Below are 18,995 nucleotides of genomic sequence, written 5' to 3'. Positions count from 1 at the left end.
CTCTTCTTAGCGAGTGAAACAACAGAAATGCTCAGGAGAAGCTTCTTGGTCTGAAATCCAAAGATTCCTAGGGGAATTTAAAGCTGAAAATGATTTGGGCTGTATCTTGTGGGGATTTTTGCAGCAAAGATTACATGGATTTAAACATACTTTTTAAACCTTGATATTTCCGGGTCAAAGCTTGTATTTATTATCATAGAGACAAAAATAATATAATAACAAAAAAATAATGTACAGTATAAAATATCAGTTACTGAAACACATTTTGCCGAGACATGCCTCTAATTTCAGTCTTCAGATGTCCCACCAGGGCATGTGGGTTGATCTCTTCATGGCAATCCAGGTGATATATTGGAGAGCTGATTCTGTTTCTGAGATGCCAGAGAAAGATGTTCCATCCCTCTAATAATACTTTGGTGTATAAAATATGAAAGATAGGGAAACAAATCCAATAGTTTGCCTTGCAATTAACCTATATTCTTCAAGGTGCTATTTAGAAAAAGTTTCTAAATTCCTTTGGAGTATTGCGTATAGAAAGTTAGCATCATATTACTGAACTGAACTGAAGAAAATGGATTTGATTTTGTATTATTGCTTCCATTACATCCCTGCCTCTTACCATCTCATTGTACAATATACATTTTAAATAATGTGAACTATTATAAAAATATATATAATTAACATCTATCAAGGGCCAAAAGTGGTACAGATACTATTCACAGCATGTGTTCAGTTAATCATCCAACAATTGATGACATGTGTACTATATTCTCCCCACTTTACAGATAAGTTAATTGAAGCATAGAAAAATGAAGTAACTTGTTCAAAATGCCACTCACTAGCCGGATACGGAGCTGGCATAAGAACCAAGGGAATCTGGCCTCCTCCCTCATCCAGTAATCTACCATGTAACTGAGATATATTTCACATGAACAAACACATGAGCACACACACACACACTTTTCTGATTTATTTATTATATCCTTGAGACAACCTGATAAAACACCTTTTAGCATTAACTCTAAGTGAGTAATCATTGAATGGTAGTCTATTATTTAGCAGCAATTTTGAAACTTTTAAATGTTTTCTTATGTCACGGGGTTATGACTTGAATTTGGCTGTATGAAAACCAGGTGCTGGATAATATCTCTTGTGGGTCTGCTAGTAGGCATGTTGCATGTTCCCAATTACAGTTTGTAACTGGGGATTTAGATGAATCTCAGAACATTATAGTTCATAAAGAATCCACCTTTAACCTTAGAGCTCTCTTAGCAGCATCCTTTACATCTTTATTTCTCAAACTATAAATCAACAGATTCAGCACTGGGATGATAATGGTGTAGAACACGGAGATAATTTTATCAGTGTTGGGAGAATACAGGTAGCTGGGCCGTGAGTAAATGAAGAGAAGGGTCCCTTGATAGATGGCCTCAGAAGTCAGGTGAGAGGCACATGTGGAGAAGGTTTTCTTCTTCCCACTGGAAGAGCGGATCTTCAAGACTGAACGAAGGATGAAAAAGTAGGAGATGATGACAATGAAACAGATAATTTCCACTGAGCTGCTGTAAGCGGAGAGAAGCCACTCACTAACTGATGTGTCTGTGCAGGATAGCTTAAGCAGGGGAGGGTGGTCACAGAAAAATGATTAATGACATTTTTATCACAGTACTTCAGAATAAAGGCAAAGGATGTGTGAACCAGGGAACTCATGTTACCTCCAATGTAGGACAAGACAATCAACCATGTACAGATGCTCTGAGACATCACAACTGTATACAGTAAAGGCTTACAGATGGCGACATAGTGATCATATGCCATGGCAGCCAAGATAAAGGATTCGGTATCGGCAAAAGTGCAGAAAAAAATAAAACTGTAGGGCACAGCCATAATAAGAGATACCTTTGTTTTCTGAGAGGAAATTGAACAGCATTTTGGGAACAATGACTGAGGAGTAACAGAGGTCTGCAAAGGAGAGGTTGCTAAGGAAAAAATACATAGGGGTTTGAAGGTGAGGATCGATCCTGATTAACATCATCAGTCCAATGTTCCCTGTTAAAATCATACCATACAATGTCAGAAACATAAGGAATAGGACAATCTGCAGTTCAGGGTGGGTCGGAAACCCTAAAAGAACAAACTCAGCCACTAAAGTGTAGTTTCCATCCATCAATTCCATATTCCGTGTTGTTTTCTTTCTATGAGAATTCTAACATCCTAAAATGGTACATTGAGGGAAAGAGAAAAACAGGTATAATTACGTGGTTATTTTACTGTTGCAGTGAACAAACAAACAAGCAAATAAAGACTCCAAGCCCAAACTTCCTTTCAAATACAAACCCTGAGAGATGTATTTCAGAATTTAGTAACTATCAGATCCCATGTTCAGTAGTTTTATCTTATTTGTTTGCTGAATAACTCTCTCTTCCATTGGATAGTTGGCTTCTGCATGTAGGGATCTGATTTTGCTTACTTTTTTGTACCCAGATATAGCACAATAGCTGGTTCAGGGGATTAAAGTGATGGATTAATGGATGGAGTAATAATGATATGAAGAGAAGAAAAATACACTTATTATTAAACATAAATTGACTTTAGAGTCTGCCTTAGAATGATAACTGTAGAGCAATTTGCTCTTTCTTTCCAGGATTTAATAGATAGTAGTATGCTGTACTCTAGGCAGAGCAGTGCTGGTTATTTTGTTAATATGAAGTAAAGGTGATATTAATGAAGTGAAAACAAATGCCATTAAAATCAGCTGTGAGTATATTTTTGATAGAAAAGTGTTTAGGGTGACTCCATAAATCCTATCAAGATAATAAGCCAAAATGGGACGCCTGGGTGGCTCAGATGGTTAAGCATCTGCCTTCGGTTCAGGTCATGATCCCAGGGTCCTGGGATGAGCCCCATTTGGGGCTCCCAGCTCAGCAGGGAGTCTGCTTCTCCTTCTCCCTCTGCCTCTTCCCCTGCTTGTGCTCTCTCTCTCTCTCTCTTTCTCAAATGAAAAAATAAAATCTTCAAAAAAAAAGATACTAAACCAAAATGATTAAATTAATCATTTCTCTATCTTTGGCATTTATTAGAATTCTTGGCTTCTAGTGAGTGCCTGATGAATATTAGTTGACTGACTGAATAAAGTGGGCAAAAAATTTAGTAATAAGTTGGCTTCTAATTCAAAAATATTACTGTATATGGCCTCCTCACTGATTATATGTTCTGTGCAAACAAAAATAGCTCCCATTTATTTTTATGCTAGTATAACTCAGGGTGTTGAGTCTAAAAATTCTGTCAATGCTTGCTTCAGGGATCTCAGAATTTTTCCAGGAGTAGAAAAAAAAATGGAGCTTGAGCTTGAAGTACAAAAACTTTTCTCTTAACCTCAAAAGATGTCCTTGGAAATACATAAAACAAACAAGCCAAGTATTCAATGATCCATGGTAATATTGCCAGGAAGGGAACATAATTGTTTTGGGTTGTTCTCTCATTTATGTAAAACCTATTCTTTCAGTGACAGTGGTGTGAACTTCATTTGTGTGTCATATAATCATTCAAACACCCTAGGGCACAAGCACAGAGAAGCCTAAGGGAACCAGAAGGATTAATATACTGTCATGTTACTTCCTCAGAGTGTGAATGAGATGCAGGACTACAATAGGACAGTGGTTCATTTATTCCTACGTCTGTTTCCAAAGTCATCAAGATATTGGGAAAAGATAAGATTTTACTTTAGAGTTAGTAAGAATTTGGTTAGAATCTCATCTTGGCCACATGTGAGATGTGTGACCTAGTGCAATTTAATGTATATATCTTCATCCATACTGTAAAAATGACAGGTATCTCAGACAGTTGCTTCATGGGTTAGAAAAAATTATGTCTGTCTCTATCTATCTATCATCTGTCTATCTATCATCTATCTATCATCTGTCTATTTATCTATCCATCTATCATCTATCCATCTATTATCTATCTATCTATCTATCTATCTATCTATCTATCTATCTATCTATCCTTCTATGTGGTCACACTTTAGAGAAACTGGCACATGGTATGTAAACAGTACACAGTTTCAATTGCTCCCTTGTTCTCTTCCATCCTTAGTTTATGAGCAGTGCTAGGTGGCAAGGCTGTCACTTATACAATGATTACCACATGCAATGCAATATTCTAAACACATTATATATAATTTGTCTCACACACACACACACACTAACAAAATTACAGTGCAGTTTTTGTCAATGTCCTCTTTCTTTTACAGATGAAGAAACTAAGGCACCGAGAGTTTGAGAGGTAAGATGTGATAGAAAAAGATCGAAACCCAAGCTCTTGACTCCAAAGCCTTGTGATATATTGGCTCTCTATAAAGCTGCATTCTTATTACTAATTTCGTATTTTGGATAAGAATATTGAGAGTAATATGTCATGTCATTAAGCTACTCATTGATGGGCATAATTCAAGTCCAGGTGTGTTCAAGCCAAAGCTCATGAGAGTGACCATGAAGGTGGTTGGAATATTAAGGGGGTGGCCACCACGAGACAGGCTGAGTTGCTGAAAGGGGGAAGAAATGCTTACATGTTCCGAACTCAATAGGAGATTGAAGAAAAGAATAGCAGCAACTCTCTGAACAGAAAAGCAACCACTTTCTGGAAGGTAGGACGTGCGGAGAAGTGAATCCAAGGCGATATTCGGGAGGATAGACGGCGGGGGAGGGGCCTCCGGCGGCCGCTTCTGGCAAGTGATAGAGCCGGGGAGCACAAAATCGGAACTTTTAGAAGTCAGCTCCGCTGAGGGACGTCGCTCCAGTGGCTAAGCGGGGGTTGGAACTCTCACGGGACACTGTGGTCTCAGGACCCTCGGGGTCAGAGAAAGACTGGGGGTGCCTGAGTGCGGCAGAGGCCAGGTATCGGAGCGGGGAAGCTGGCTGCAGAGACGGAGCCGAGGCGCGGGCTCTCAGCTTGGGGTTGCCATAAACCGTGATCCGGGGCACAGTCGGGCTACTGCTCCTCCAGCAGGGACCCAACAAGCGGCAGATCCGGGAGACTCCCCTTCCTCCCCCGGGAGGAGCAGCATGGGAGTGCACCGCAGGGATCTGCTGGGTTTGGAGCTCCACACGGGTCATGTGCCAAAGATAGAAATGCTCGGTCACTGGTCGGGTGAGCACGGAGTGCGGCCAGAGACCAGAGAGATGGGAGCGACTGACTGCTTTTCTCTGGGGGTGCATTGAGGAGTGGGGCCCCGAGTTCTCTTATCCTCTGGGGTGGAGATTGGGAGGCCACCATTTTCACTCTCATCCTCCAAAGCTGTACAGAAAGCTTGCAGGGAACAAAAGTTCCCGAGAGCAAACCAGAGCAGATTACTTAGCCCAGCCCATGCAAGGGCGGGGCAATTCTGCCTCCAGCAAAGACTTTTGGGAACCATGGCAACAGGCCCCTCCCCCAGAAGATCAGCAAGAACAGCCAGGAAAGACCAAGTTTACTGATCAATGAGAACGGCAGAACTCCAGAGCTAGGGGAACACTGCACCTAGAATCCATGGCTTTTTTACCAAGATTCTTTAGTCTTTCAAAGTTAATTTTTTAAATTTTCTTTTTTTTTTGATTTTTCTTTTTCCCTTTTTCAACCAACATCTTACCAATCCCTGTTTTAAAAATCATTTTATTTTTCATTTTTAGAGTCATATTCTATCCCTTCATAGTGCTTAACCTTATTTTTGGTATATATATAAGTTGTTCTCATTTAAATTTTGGGGATACAGTTTCTTCTAAAAGACCAAAATATACCCTAAATCTCTAGTGTATGGCTTTGTTCTAGTCTCCTGCCTGATCACATTCTCTCCCTTTTTTTTTTATTTCCTCTTCTTTCTTTTTTCAACCAACTTCTTATCTTATCAATTCCTCCTATAAAATCTTTTATAATTTTCATCTTTACAGTCATATTCCATCCCTTCATCGTATTTACCCTTATTTTTGTACATATATAAGATTTTCTTTCTTTAAAATTTCGGGAGGCAGTTTCTTCTAACAGACCAAAATACACCAAAAATCTAATGTGTGGCACTGATCTATTCACCAGCCTGATCATATTTGATCATATTCTTTTTTTATCTTTCTTTTTTCTTTCTTTCCCTTTCTTTTCCCCCAGTTTCAGGTCTCTTCTGATTTGTTTAGTGTATATTTTTTAGGGATTGTTGTTACCCTGTTAGCATTTTGTTCTCTCATTCATCTATTTTCCTCTGGGCAAAATGACAAGACAGAAAAAATCACCTCAAAAAAAAGAACAAGAGGCAGTATCAACTGCCAGGGACCTAATCAATACAGACATTAGTAAGTTGTTGGAACTAGAGTTCAGAATGACGATTATAAAGATACTAGCTGGGCATGAAAAAAACATGGAAGATATTAGAGAAACCCTTTCTGGAGAAATAAAAGAATTAAAATCTAACCAAGTTGAAATTAAAAAGGCTATTAATGAGGTGCGATCAAAAATGGAGGCTCTAACTGCTAGGATAAATGAGGCAGAAGAGAGAATTAGTGATATAGGAGACCAAATGATGGAAAATAAAGAAGCTGAGAAAAAGAGAGATAAACAACTACTGGACCACGAGAGCAGAATTTGAGAGATAAGTGATACCATAAGACAGAACAATATTAGAATAATTGGGATCCCAGAAGAAGAAGAAAGAGAGAGAGGGGCAGAAGGCATATTGGAGCAAATTATAGCAGAGAATTTCCCTAATTTGGGGAAGAAAACAGGCATCAAAATCCAGGAGACACAGAGAACCCCCCTCAAAATCAATAAAAATAGGTCAACACCCGACATCTAATAGTAAAACTTACGAGTCTCAGAGACAAAGAGAAAATCCTGAAAGCAGCTCAGGACAAGAGATCTGAAACCTGAAACCTGGTAGAAACATTAGATTGGCAACAGACCTATCCACAGAGACCTGGCAGGCCAGAAAGGACTGGCAGGATAGATTCAGAGCACTAAATGAGAAAAATATGCAGCCAAGAATACTATATCCAGCTAGGCTGTCATTGAAAATAGAAGGAAAGATAAAAAGCTTCCAGGACAAACAAAAACTAAAGGAATTTGCAAACACAAAACCAGCCCTACAAGAAATATTGAAAGGGGTCCTCTAAGCAAAGAGAGAAACTAAGTGTAACAGAGACCAGAAAGGAACACAGACAATACACAGTAACAGTCACCTTACAGGCAATACAATGGAACTAAATTCCTATCTTTCAATAGTTACCCTGAATGTAAATGGGCTCAATGCCCCAATCAAAAGACACAGTCTATCAGATTGGATAAAACAAACAAGACCCATCGATATGCTGTCTGCAAGAGACTCATTTTAGACCCAAAGACACCTCCAGATTGAAAGTGAAGGGGTGGAAAACCATTTACCATGCTAATGGACATCAAAAGAAAGCTGGGGTGACAATCCTTATATCAAACAAATTAGATTTTAAACCAAAGACTGTAATAAGAGATGAGGAAGGACACTATATCAAACTTAAAGGGTCTATCCAACAAGAATTAACAATTGTAAATGTCTATGCCCCTAACATGGAAGCAGCCAATTATATAAGCCAATTAATAAGAAAAGCAAAGAAACACATTAACAACAATACAATAATAGTAGGGGACGTTAACACCCCACTCACTGAAATGGACAGATCATTTAAGCAAAAGATCAACAAGGAAATAAAGACTTTAAATGACACACTGGACCAAATGGACTTCACAGATATATTCAGAACATTCCATTCCAAAGAAACAGAATACACATTCTTCTCTAGTGCCCATGGAACATTCTCCAGAATAGATCACATCCTAGATCACAAATCAGGTCTCAACCGGTTGGGATTGGGATAATGCCCTGCATATTTTCAGACCACAATGCTTTGAAACTAGAACTCAATCACAAGAGGAAAGTCGGAAAGAACTCAAATACATGGAAACTAAAGAGCATCCTACTAAAGAATGAATGGGTCAACCAGGAAATTAAAGAAGAATTTAAAAAATACATGGAAACCAATGAAAATGAAAACACAACTATTCAAAATCTTTGGGATGCACCAAAGGCAGTCCTAAGAGGAAAGTATATAGCAATACAAGCCTTTCTCAAGAAACAAGAAAGGTCTCAAAAACACAACCTAACCTTATACCTAAAGGAGCTGGAGAAAGAACAGCAAATAAAGCCTAAACCCAGCAGGAGAAGAGAAATAATAAAGATCAGAGCAGAAATCAATGAAATAGAAACCAAAAGAACAGTAGAACAGATCAACAAAACTAGGACCCGGTTCTTTGAAAGAAGTAATAAGATTGATAAATCCCTGGCCAGACTTATCAAAAAGAAAAGAGAAATGCCCCAAATAAATAAAATAATGAATGAAAGAGGAGAGATCACAACCAACACCAAAGAAATGCAACCAATTATAAGAACATATTATGAGCAACTATAGGCCAGTAAATTAGATAATCTGGTAGAAATGGATGCTTTCCTAGAGATATATCAACTACCAAAACTGAACCAGGATGAAATAGAAAACCTGAACAGACCTATAACCACTAAGGAAATTGAAGCAGTCATCAAAAATCTCCCAACAAACAAAAGCCCAGGTCCAGATGGCTTCCCAGGGGAATTCTACCAAACATTTCAAGAAGAATTAATACCTATTCCTTTGAAACTGTTCCAAAAAATAGAAATGGAAGGAAAACTTCCAAACTTGTTTTTGAGGCCAGCATTACCTTGATCCCAAAACCAGACAAAGACCCCCTCAAAAAGGAGAATTACAGACAATATCCCTGATGAACATGGATGCAAAAATTCTCACCAAAAAACTAGCCAATAAGATCCAACAGTACATTGAAAGAATTATTCACCACAACCAAGTGGGATTTATTCCTGGGCTGCAAGGTTGGTTCGACATCCACAAATCAATCAATGTGATACAATATATTAATAAAAGAAAGAACAAGAACCATATGATCCTCTCAATAGATGCAGAAAAAGCATTTGACAAAGTACAACATCATTTCTTGATCAAAACTCTTCAGAGTATAGGGATAGAGGATACATACCTCAATATCATAAAAGCCATCTATGAAAAACCTACAGTGAATATCATTCTCAATGGGGAAAAACTGAGAACTTTCCCCCTAAGGTCAGGAATATGGCAGGGATGTCCACTCTCACCACTGCTATTCAACATAGTAATAGAAATCCTAGCCACAGCAATCAGACAACAAAAAGAAATAAAAGACTCCAAATCAGCAAAGAAGAAGTCAAATTCTCACTCTTTCCAGATGATATGATACTTTCTGTGGAAAACCCAAAAGACTCCACCCCAGAACTGCTAGAACTCATACAGGAATTCAGTAAAGTGGCAGGATAGAAAATCAATGCACAGAAATCAGTTGCATTTCTATACACCAACAACAAGACAGAAGAAAGAGAAATTAAGGAGTCGATCCCATTTACAATTGCACCCAAAACCATAAGATACCTAGGAATAAATCTAACCAAAGAGGCAAAGAATCTGTACTCAGAAAACTATAAAATACTCATGAAAGAAATTGAGGAAGACACAAAGAAATGGAAAAACGTTCCATGCTCATGGATTGGAAGAACAAATATTGTGAAGATGTCAATGCTACCTAGAGCAATCTACACATTCAATGCAATCCCTATCAAAATACCATCCACTTTTTTTCAAAGAAATGGAACAAATAATCCCAAAATATGTGTGGAACCAGAAAAGACCCCGAAAAGCCAGAGGAATGTTGAAAAAGAAAAGAAAAGCTGGTGGCATCACAATTCTGGACTTCAAGCTATATTACAAAGTTGTAATCATCAAGACAGTATGGTACTGGCACAAAAACAGACACATAGATCAATGGAACAGAATAGAGAGCCCAGAAATGGACCCTCAGCTCTATGGTCAACTCATCTTTGCCAAAGCAGGAAAGAATGTCCAATAGAAAAAAGACAGTCTCTTCAACAAATGGTGTTGGGAAACTTGGACAGCCACATGCAGAAGAATGAAACTGGACCATTTCCTTACACCACACACAAAAATAGACTCCAAATGGTTGAAAGACCTAAATGTGAGACAGGAGAACACAGGCAGCAACCTTTTCTACCTCAGCTGCAGCAACTTCTTCCTAGAAACATCGCCAAAGGCAAGGGAAGCAAGGGCAAAAATGAACTATTGGGACTTCATCAAGATAAAAAGTTTTTGCACAGTAAAAGAAACAGTCAACAAAACCAAAAGACAACTGACAGACTGGGAGAAGATATTTGCAAATGACATGTCATATATAGGGCTAATATCCAAAATCTATAAAGAACTTCTTAAACTCAACACCCAAAGAACAAATGATCTAGTCAAGAAATGGGCAGAAGACATGAACAGACATTTTTCCAAAGAAGATATCCAAATGGCCAACAGACACATGAAAAAGTGCTCAACATTTCTCGGCATCAGGGAAATCTAAATCAAAACCTTAATGAGATACCATCTCACACCAGTCAGAATGGCTAAAATTAACAAGTCAGGAAATGACAGAGGCTGGCACAGATGAGGAGAAAGGGGAACCCTCCTACACTGTTGGTGGGAATGCAAGCTGGTGAAGCCACTCTGGAAAACAGTAGGGAGGTTCCTCACAAAGTTGGAAATATCCCTACGACCCAGCAACTGCACTACTAGGTATTTACCCCAAAGATATGAATGTAGGGATCCGAAGGGGTACGTGCACCCTGATGTTTATAGCAGCAATGTCCACAATAGCCAAACTGTGGAAAGAGCCAAGATGTCCATCGACAGATGATTGGATAAAGAAGAAGTGGTATGGGCGCCTGGGTGGCTCAGTTGGTTAAGCGACTGCCTTCGGCTCAGGTCATGATCCTGGAGTCCCTGGATCGAGTCCCGCATCGGGCTCCCTGCTCAGCAGGGAGCCTGCTTCTGCCTCTGACCCTCCCCCCTCTCATGTGCTCTCTCTCTCTCTCATTCTCTCTGTCTCAAATAAATAAATAAAATCTTAAAAAAAAAAAAAGAAGTGGTATATATATACAATGGAATATTATGCAGCCGTCAAAAGGAATGAACTCTTGCCATTTGCAATGATGTGGATGGAACTGGAGGGTATTATGCTGAGCGAAATAAGTCAACCAGAGAAAGACATGTATCATATGATCTCACTGATATGAGGAATTCTTAATGTCGGGAAACAAATGAGGGTTGCTGGAGTGGTGGGGGGTGGGAGGCATGGGGTGGCTGGGTGATAGACATTGGGGAGGGTATGTACTATGGTGAGAGTTGTGAATTGTGTAAGACTGCCCACTCTCAGACCTGTACCTCTGAAACAAATAATACATTATATGTTAAAAAAAGAAGAAGAAGAAGAAGATAGTAAGAAGGGAAAAATGAAGAGGGGTAATTGGGTTGCAGAATCTTAGAGGGAATCCTGTTAAAACTAATATCCAATGTAAAAATCTAATTCAGGACTGAAAAATGCCAGACAACTTCAGTTTAATTGTTTTAAAGGACAAGACTTTCACAACTTCAATTCACGTGGATGTTCTAACCATTGAAAAATTCCCCATTATAGTGAACTCAGATCTGAATTTAGTTTTCTTCTTTATTTGCGGGGTGATCCTCCCATCTCTATGCAAACGTATTGAAATTATTTTGTTTAGTGACAGGGTTGATGAACTGTAAGTTAACAATTTAAGCAGAAATGAAAGTCATTTTAGCATAACATGGCCATATTGAAAATTTAACAATTAAAAAAAAATTACTGTAAGGATGCCTGGGTAGCTCAGTCAGTTAAGCATCTGTCTTTGGCTCAGGTCATGATCTCAGGATCTTGGGATCGAGCCCCACAGAAGCCCTGCTTCTCCCTCTCCCTCTGCCTGATGATTCTCCTGTTAGCACTCTCTCTCTCTCTGTCAAATAAATAAATAAAATCTTTAAAAAGATTTGCTGTAAAAAATAAAAAAACAAATTTAAAAGTTATAGTAATGATGATGGTAATGAAAAAAAATTTTAAATGTTTTAAAATTTAATAAATAATTTTAACGAAACTAATTTTCTATACAAATTTACATTTTAAAATGCAATTATTTAGAATTTCATCCATTAAAAGATAAAAAATACCCATTCCCTTTCCCTATTCCTACTCTTCAAAGAAGAGAGTGATAACCTAACATCAATTGAGTGATGTATTTGAACCCACAGGCAGAGGTCCAAACCTTTAAGATTGTTGTAAAATGTAGCAGTAGCATTCCTCTGTAGCAAAACGTTTGGAATCTCTGCATAATTCCTGGGATTTTGCACCATTCTTTATGATGATTCCAAATGTCCCTGCCATAGTATTCAGGAGAGCTAGAAGGAAAGGTAGGATGAAGGGAACCTTTCTTATAATGATAAGCTAATTGTACTCATTATTCAAGGGTTCTAGAAAAACACAGTTGTTAGGCAAATAGATACAGATGAAACTTAACTTTGTAACATCAGATCAGATAGAGCAAGTATGATATTGGCTCTTAGTTTCAGATTTTAGTTTACAAAGAAGGCACTGCAGATGATATTACTTTGCAGCTTCTGATTTTATATTATCTATATCAGAAAATTACACAGGACTTCATAAGCAACTGATCAGATATCACCCATGTAGGAATTATTGAGAGAAGAAAGAGATACAGTATTTACATAACTCAATAGTCTGTTATTTCCATTAAAAATTAAAAAAAAAAAGAGCCTTCCATTTGAGGTAGGATGTGATCACTCATGGTAGTTTTTTGTTCCCACTGATAAATTCTTGGGGGAAAAAAAAGGTAAATTAAAAGTAACATATAGAATAGACATTGTCTATCATCATACTTAACCTGGAAATGAAGAACTAAAACCATACCTTTTTTTTTTTAAAGATTTTATTTATTCATTTGAGAGAGAGAGACAGACAGAGAGAGAGAGCATGAGCAGGGGAGAGGGGCAGAGGGAGAAGCAGACTCCCTGCCAAGCTGGGAGCCTGACATGGGGCTCCATCCCAGGACCTTGGGATCATGGCCTGAGCTGAAGGCCGACTCTTAACCATCTGAGCCACCCAGGTGTCCCATAAACCATACCTTAATATCTACATTAAGATGACTTAGCTATTCCTCTGTTTTTAATAGCATGACTAAATTTATCTAAGAGTTTTCGCCCAGGCAAATATTTTGATTGCTCATTACAAAAATTTCTACAACCCATAGACTCTTTAATGGAAAACATCAACAGTTTATTCCTCAAATTCTTTGGATCTCTTGCCACAAAATCCTTTCTTTGTTTCCACCAATCTGAACCATTGTCTCCCTTTTTTCCTAAATTTTATTTTATTATGTTATGTTAATCACCATACATTACATCACTAGTTTTTGATGTAGTGTTCCATGATTCATTGTTTGTGTATAACACCCAGTGCTCCATTCAATACATGCGCTCTTTAATACCCATCACCAGGCTAACCCATTCTCCTATCCTCCTCCCCTCTAGAACCCTCAGTTGGTTTCTCAGAGTCCATAGTCTCTCACGGTTCATCTCCCCCTCCAATTCCCCCCCTTCATTCTTCCCTTCCTTCTATCTTCTTCTTCTTTTTTTAACATATAACATATTATTTGTTTCAGAGGTACAGGTCTGTGATTTAACAGTCCTACACAATTCACAGCGCTCACCATAGCACACACCCTCCCCAATGTCTATCACCCAGCCACCCCATCCCTCCCACCCCCACCACTCCAGCAACACTCAGTTTCCTGAGATTAAGAATTCCTCGTATCAGTGAGATCATATGATACATGTCTTTCTCTGATTAACTTATTTTGCTCAGCATAATACCCTCCAGTTCCAACCATGCCGTTGCAAATGGCAAGATTTTGAACCATTGTCTCTTGATCTCTAGCCAATCCTATCAAAATCTTGCTTTGAAAGATCTACCTTAAACCAAACTTCCTAAATTCTTTCCTTGCTTCCCCCTTCTCCACTGAAACTGTGAAAGCTCTGTGAGGTGGTGTTCTCCCTTATTAAGGCAAGTAGTAAACTCAGCTTTGTCTTATCAACTGTTTACTTTGGTGATATATGAGGAAATCCACCTTTTGCATCATATATACAAACTCATCATTATGGACTAGAGAACCTTCAAGAAAAGTTATACCTATTTAGAGGTGAGCTGAAAACTTACAGATGTCCCTGTAGGAATTTATCAAGTATAAGTATGGGCAAGAAACTGAAATATATAGGTTTTTCTAGAACTTTTGACAGTTACATAGTGCTGGAATATCAAAACTGAAGATGCAAGGAAACTCAAACAAATGGTAGATTTTCTATTGAAGACATTTTCTAAATTCAAAACTTCAGCATATAATGACAAAGAGCACTAAAACTTTTCAAAAAACAAAGTGGAATTTCTCCCAATTTCTTAGTGTTTAGGATACAAAAACCTGCTATGAATTTGGGTTCTGAGAATTAAAAAAAAAAGTGTAAAACCTTAAAGGGATTTCTCATTTGACCTCACAATCAGAAACCACATTTCCCTGAGAATCTAATCTGAGAATACAGGTATGGTCCCTGGAACAGGGCTTCAGCTGGACTCAAAAAAACTTGCCAAACTTTTGGTAATTGCACACACAGGGATAGTGCAAAACTGGACATTTGTGTGGCCTCAAACTCATAGTGATCTTCCTTTCAAGGCATTTTCCCAAAATTCTAAAGTTGGTCTGGGTGGGAGGTTAAAGATGTAAACCAGAAACCTCTGAAACACAGGAAATTCTTTCATTCTCTTCTTGCTGAAGAGACAAAGAGAGCCCAAGTTCTTAAGTGTAAGCCTGGAATGTCATTCCTTAGAAATAGGGGCGAACTGGAGGTGCACTCCATCTTGCCAAAACTGTAAGGAAGATTCAACTCAGATCGGTTTCAGATTGAATTGAGATTATCAGCCTTAACTTCGTCGGAGGAATGATTGAACAGTCTTTGGTGGGTGAAATCATCTGGAACATTTTTCTGTGTAGTCACCATATGGCATGAAATAAGCAAATACACAGAGGGTGGGCAAGACTTATGAGCAATAAAGAAGGGGGAAAAGGCTAAAAGCAAATGAAGATTGAACCGCCTTTTGGAGTTGGCAAGTAAGGACTTTAAAATAATTGTAAAAGTAGGTTTAAAAAGAATTAATTGGAAAAATGACTGAAGAGTGGAGTAATTCACCAAGGAATTGGAATCTATAGAAAAGAATTAAATTAATTGAAAAATATATCTATAATGAACAACTTACTGAACGAATTTAACTTAATGAATTGTGAATTGAATATTAGGAAACGTGAATGAATGAAAATTGATGAATCAGAGGGTTTATATTAGGATCTTTTGCTTGGAACCTGAAACCAACGCGGTATAGAAAGTCATCAGAAAAATATATGCTCTGTCACCCAAATACCTAGAATGCCCACCTTGAACCAGTTCTTAGGAAATCAGACTTTCCCAGCAAGTGCTCTTTCACCCTGGGCGTGCTTGGGAAAGAATAAACACAGTGTTTTCCTTTTGCCCCAGAATCTAGAGAGTTGTTACATCTTCTACACACTGGATGGCACCAGAGACAACTATGTGATCACCCAAGGAGTAAGTCTAAGTCCTGAAGGCACCCCTAATCTTCCAGTGTTCTTAGAGACCTTTGGTGTAATTGTTATTTCATTCAACTGGACAGTATTTGATTTCTCACCCTGTGGGAGTGTTTTTCAGATTTCGTTATTTTCTTTTAAGAAACACTTATGTTACTTCGGTAAGATGTATCTCTTCTCTCTGCACATGATATTCTGACTTTCAGCCCCAATAAAGCATCATTAAATATAAATCCTGATTCTAAACTTTCCCACCCTTGGTATCAATACCCCAATAAGTTGAATTAATTTTATGGCAGACCAATTAAAATACAATTGAATTAAGATTGAACTCATGTTCTAAAACAAGTATCAAATTAGCAAAAATTAATGGTAATTTAACCATAAATCAGTCCTACAGAACTGCCAAAACAAGAGGGAAAGCTAGTTTAATTTACATGAATGAATAAGTATCTTGTAAGAAAGGAGACTCTTCTTTTGGGACTATGACAGCCTAAGATGCACAGACCAGCTATCTTACTGAAAGCAAATAAAATAATGACTAAAGCTATTTCAAATCTACACAAAAGCACCAAAGAACGGACAAGAAATTCTATTTTTACCAAACTGATCACTAAAGAAAGAAAAATCCTTATCACTTCACTATGTATAAATAATAGAAATATTTAGAGCCAATGGAGAAATGAATCTAATTAAAGCTGCAGCAAATTCCAGACCAAGCTCAACTATAGGTTTGATTGACTCAGCCCCTTATCCTAGCAGCTACACAGAGAAATTGTTCTTAATTCTAAGGGCAAATATTGTCTACTTAAGTCCCTACTTTTTTTATGCAAAATATCCAGTGTAAAATAAATTTAAAAAATCATGAGACATATGTAGAGGCAGGAAAATATGATCCCTAAAAAAATAATAAATAATAATAATAATGATAATTCTATAAGAACCCAGAGAAATTACACCAACACTCAGATCTAGAATCTCAGTGAACATATAATGAATGCAAAGTGAATTACATCTAGGCATAGAATAGTTAAAAGAAAATGAAGCAAAACAGCAACAAAAATAACTATAAAATAGACAAAGAACCCAAACAACCATCAAATGAAGCAAACATAAAAATGAGTGATTTGTCATCAGAAATAAAGGATTTCAAAAGACATTAGAATGACAACCTTAGAAAGATGAGGTTTAAAAAGTCAAACTATTATTCTGTATTCAGAAAAAAAATGACACTCAAAACTTTCTTACAAAAATGGTACCAGCCCAAATGGCTTATCTGGTGAATTCTAAATATTTTAACAAGAAACAGTTTCAAATTATGCAAAATTGTTCAGAGACTAGACAAATATAGCATAATGTTATGCTTTTTGTATGAAACCATAAGAACCTTAAAACCAAAACCTGAGAAGAATTTTTTTAAAATGAGAACATTATAGTCTGACTTATGGAAATAGATACAAAAAGTCCTTAACAAAATATTAGTAAATCAAATCCAATGTTACTTAAGGCAGGTAATATAACATGACCAAGAAGGATTTATTTCAGAAATTCAGTGTTGGTGAGCATTTAAAAATCAATTTATTTAACCATATGAACAAATTAAAGGAGAAAAGCCACAAGATTATCTCAATAAATGCAGAAAGGAAATCCAACCATGTGACATATTCAATATACATTCCAAGTAAATTATCTTAATGAATTAGAAAAAGGAGCCTTTCTCAAGCTGATAAAGGACATATATATTAATTATCTATTGCAGCATAACAAATTACCAAAAAGTTAGAAGGTTAAATCAGTACCTATTTATCAGCTCATAGTCTCTGTAGGGCAGGAGCATGACCAGGGTTTAGCTGGGTCCTCCAGCAAGCTGTGGTTAAAGCCTTGGCTGGAGCTGGGGCATCATCTGAATGCTTGCTTGGGGAAGGATTTATGTTCATGATCATTCAAGCTGTTGGCAAAGTTAATTTCTTTGCCACTGTAAGAATCAGGGCCTCATTTCCTTGCTGGCTATTTGCTAGAGACTGTGACAACTTTATATAAGGCATTATTTTTGCAGCCATCATGCTAACCAGACAGTTAAACTATTGGCAATGGTCCAAGAGTCTATAAAAAGGTAAAGATGGAGCTGATTATTGGTCAGAGTATCAAGATGACTGCTTGAAGTCTGAGCAATTGTGCCCATCCTGGGTTCTCATCTGTGATCAGGGATGTCCTGATAAGGGGCAAACAGCAACTCCTCTAGAGAGTTCTATCATGTACAATGGTAGGGATGTTGTCCGTATTAAGTGTAAAAACTCCCTTTCCTGTACATTCACTTGACTCCCAACTGCTCCATGATTATCCAAAGGGTCCAGGAGAGAAGTAACTCACTCAGCACCTTGGTCTCTGGCAAGGGACTGAGGCCAGGGGAGACCACACACTACTGAAAGTTGGATATACCCGTGGGCCCAAGTTTAGCTTTATCCTGTAGCACGGAGGGCTCAGTAACTGCCCTAATCTTGTGGGGCTACTGTTTCCATGACACAAGACACAGTGGTCAGCTAATAGAGGGTCATGGGATTAGGGCCCGCGAGAGCCCCTATTTTCAGGAGAGCCCAGTATGCACTCACAATTACCACTTTAATGGCGGGTAGCATAGAGCTGAGGAGGGCGATTTCTTGTACCAGAAGTCCTTGGGAAACTTCTGGCCCCTTAGAATGAAGGACCCTCTGGAAGGCACTAACAGGACAGCCAGTTCTAATAGGGGAAGATTCTAGAAACTCTTTTTAAAAAGCCCTATTAACCATGGGCAGCTTTGTGAGTCAAAGCATAAATTGGCTTAAGTAAAATCAAAGATTTGTTTCTTCCAGAAGCCCCGTAAGTCTATAAGACTTTAGTTTTGTTTTTTGTTTTTTTTTAAAAGATTTTATTTATTTATTTGAGAGAGAGAGAATGAGAGAGAGCACATGAGAGGGGGGAGGGTCAGAGGGAGAAGCAGACTCCCCGCTGAGCAGGGAGCCCGATGCAGGACTCGATTCTGGGACTCCAGGATCATTTTTTTTTATTTTATTTTTATTCTTATGTTAATCCCCATACATTACATTCTTAGTTTTAGATGAAGTGTTCCATGATTCATTGTTTGTGCATAACACCCAGTGCTCCATGCAAAATGTGCCCTCCTCAATACCCACCACCAGGCTAACCCATCCTCCCACCCCCCTCCCCTCTAGAACCCTGTTTGTTTTTCAGAGTCCATCGTCTCTCATGGTTCGTCTACCCCTCCGATTTCCCCCGCTTCATTCTTCCCCTCCCGCTACCTTCTTCTACTTCTTTTTTTTTTTTCTTAACATATATTGCATTATTT

At 38.1% G+C, this 18,995-nt stretch overlaps 1 protein-coding gene and 1 pseudogene across 1 annotated transcript; both read right to left on the bottom strand.

The window, feature by feature from the left end:
* Window positions 1-1,234: 1,234 nt before the first annotated feature.
* Window positions 1,235-2,176, bottom strand: LOC110576110 (olfactory receptor-like protein OLF1). The gene is given in 3 exon segments (XM_021685201.1): window positions 1,235-1,641; window positions 1,644-1,863; window positions 1,865-2,176. Coding segments are annotated over 3 exon segments (939 nt in total).
* Window positions 2,177-4,414: 2,238 nt separating this feature from the next.
* LOC110576111 overlaps window positions 4,415-18,995 on the bottom strand; it is a 39,007-nt pseudogene continuing 24,426 nt past the window's right edge.

This window comes from Neomonachus schauinslandi, chromosome 11 (assembly GCF_002201575.2).
Source record: "Neomonachus schauinslandi chromosome 11, ASM220157v2, whole genome shotgun sequence".
Classification (NCBI taxonomy): Eukaryota; Metazoa; Chordata; class Mammalia; order Carnivora; family Phocidae; genus Neomonachus; species Neomonachus schauinslandi.
The sequence above is the reverse complement of the archived record's forward strand: the minus strand, read 5'-3'. Positions and strand labels throughout refer to the sequence as shown.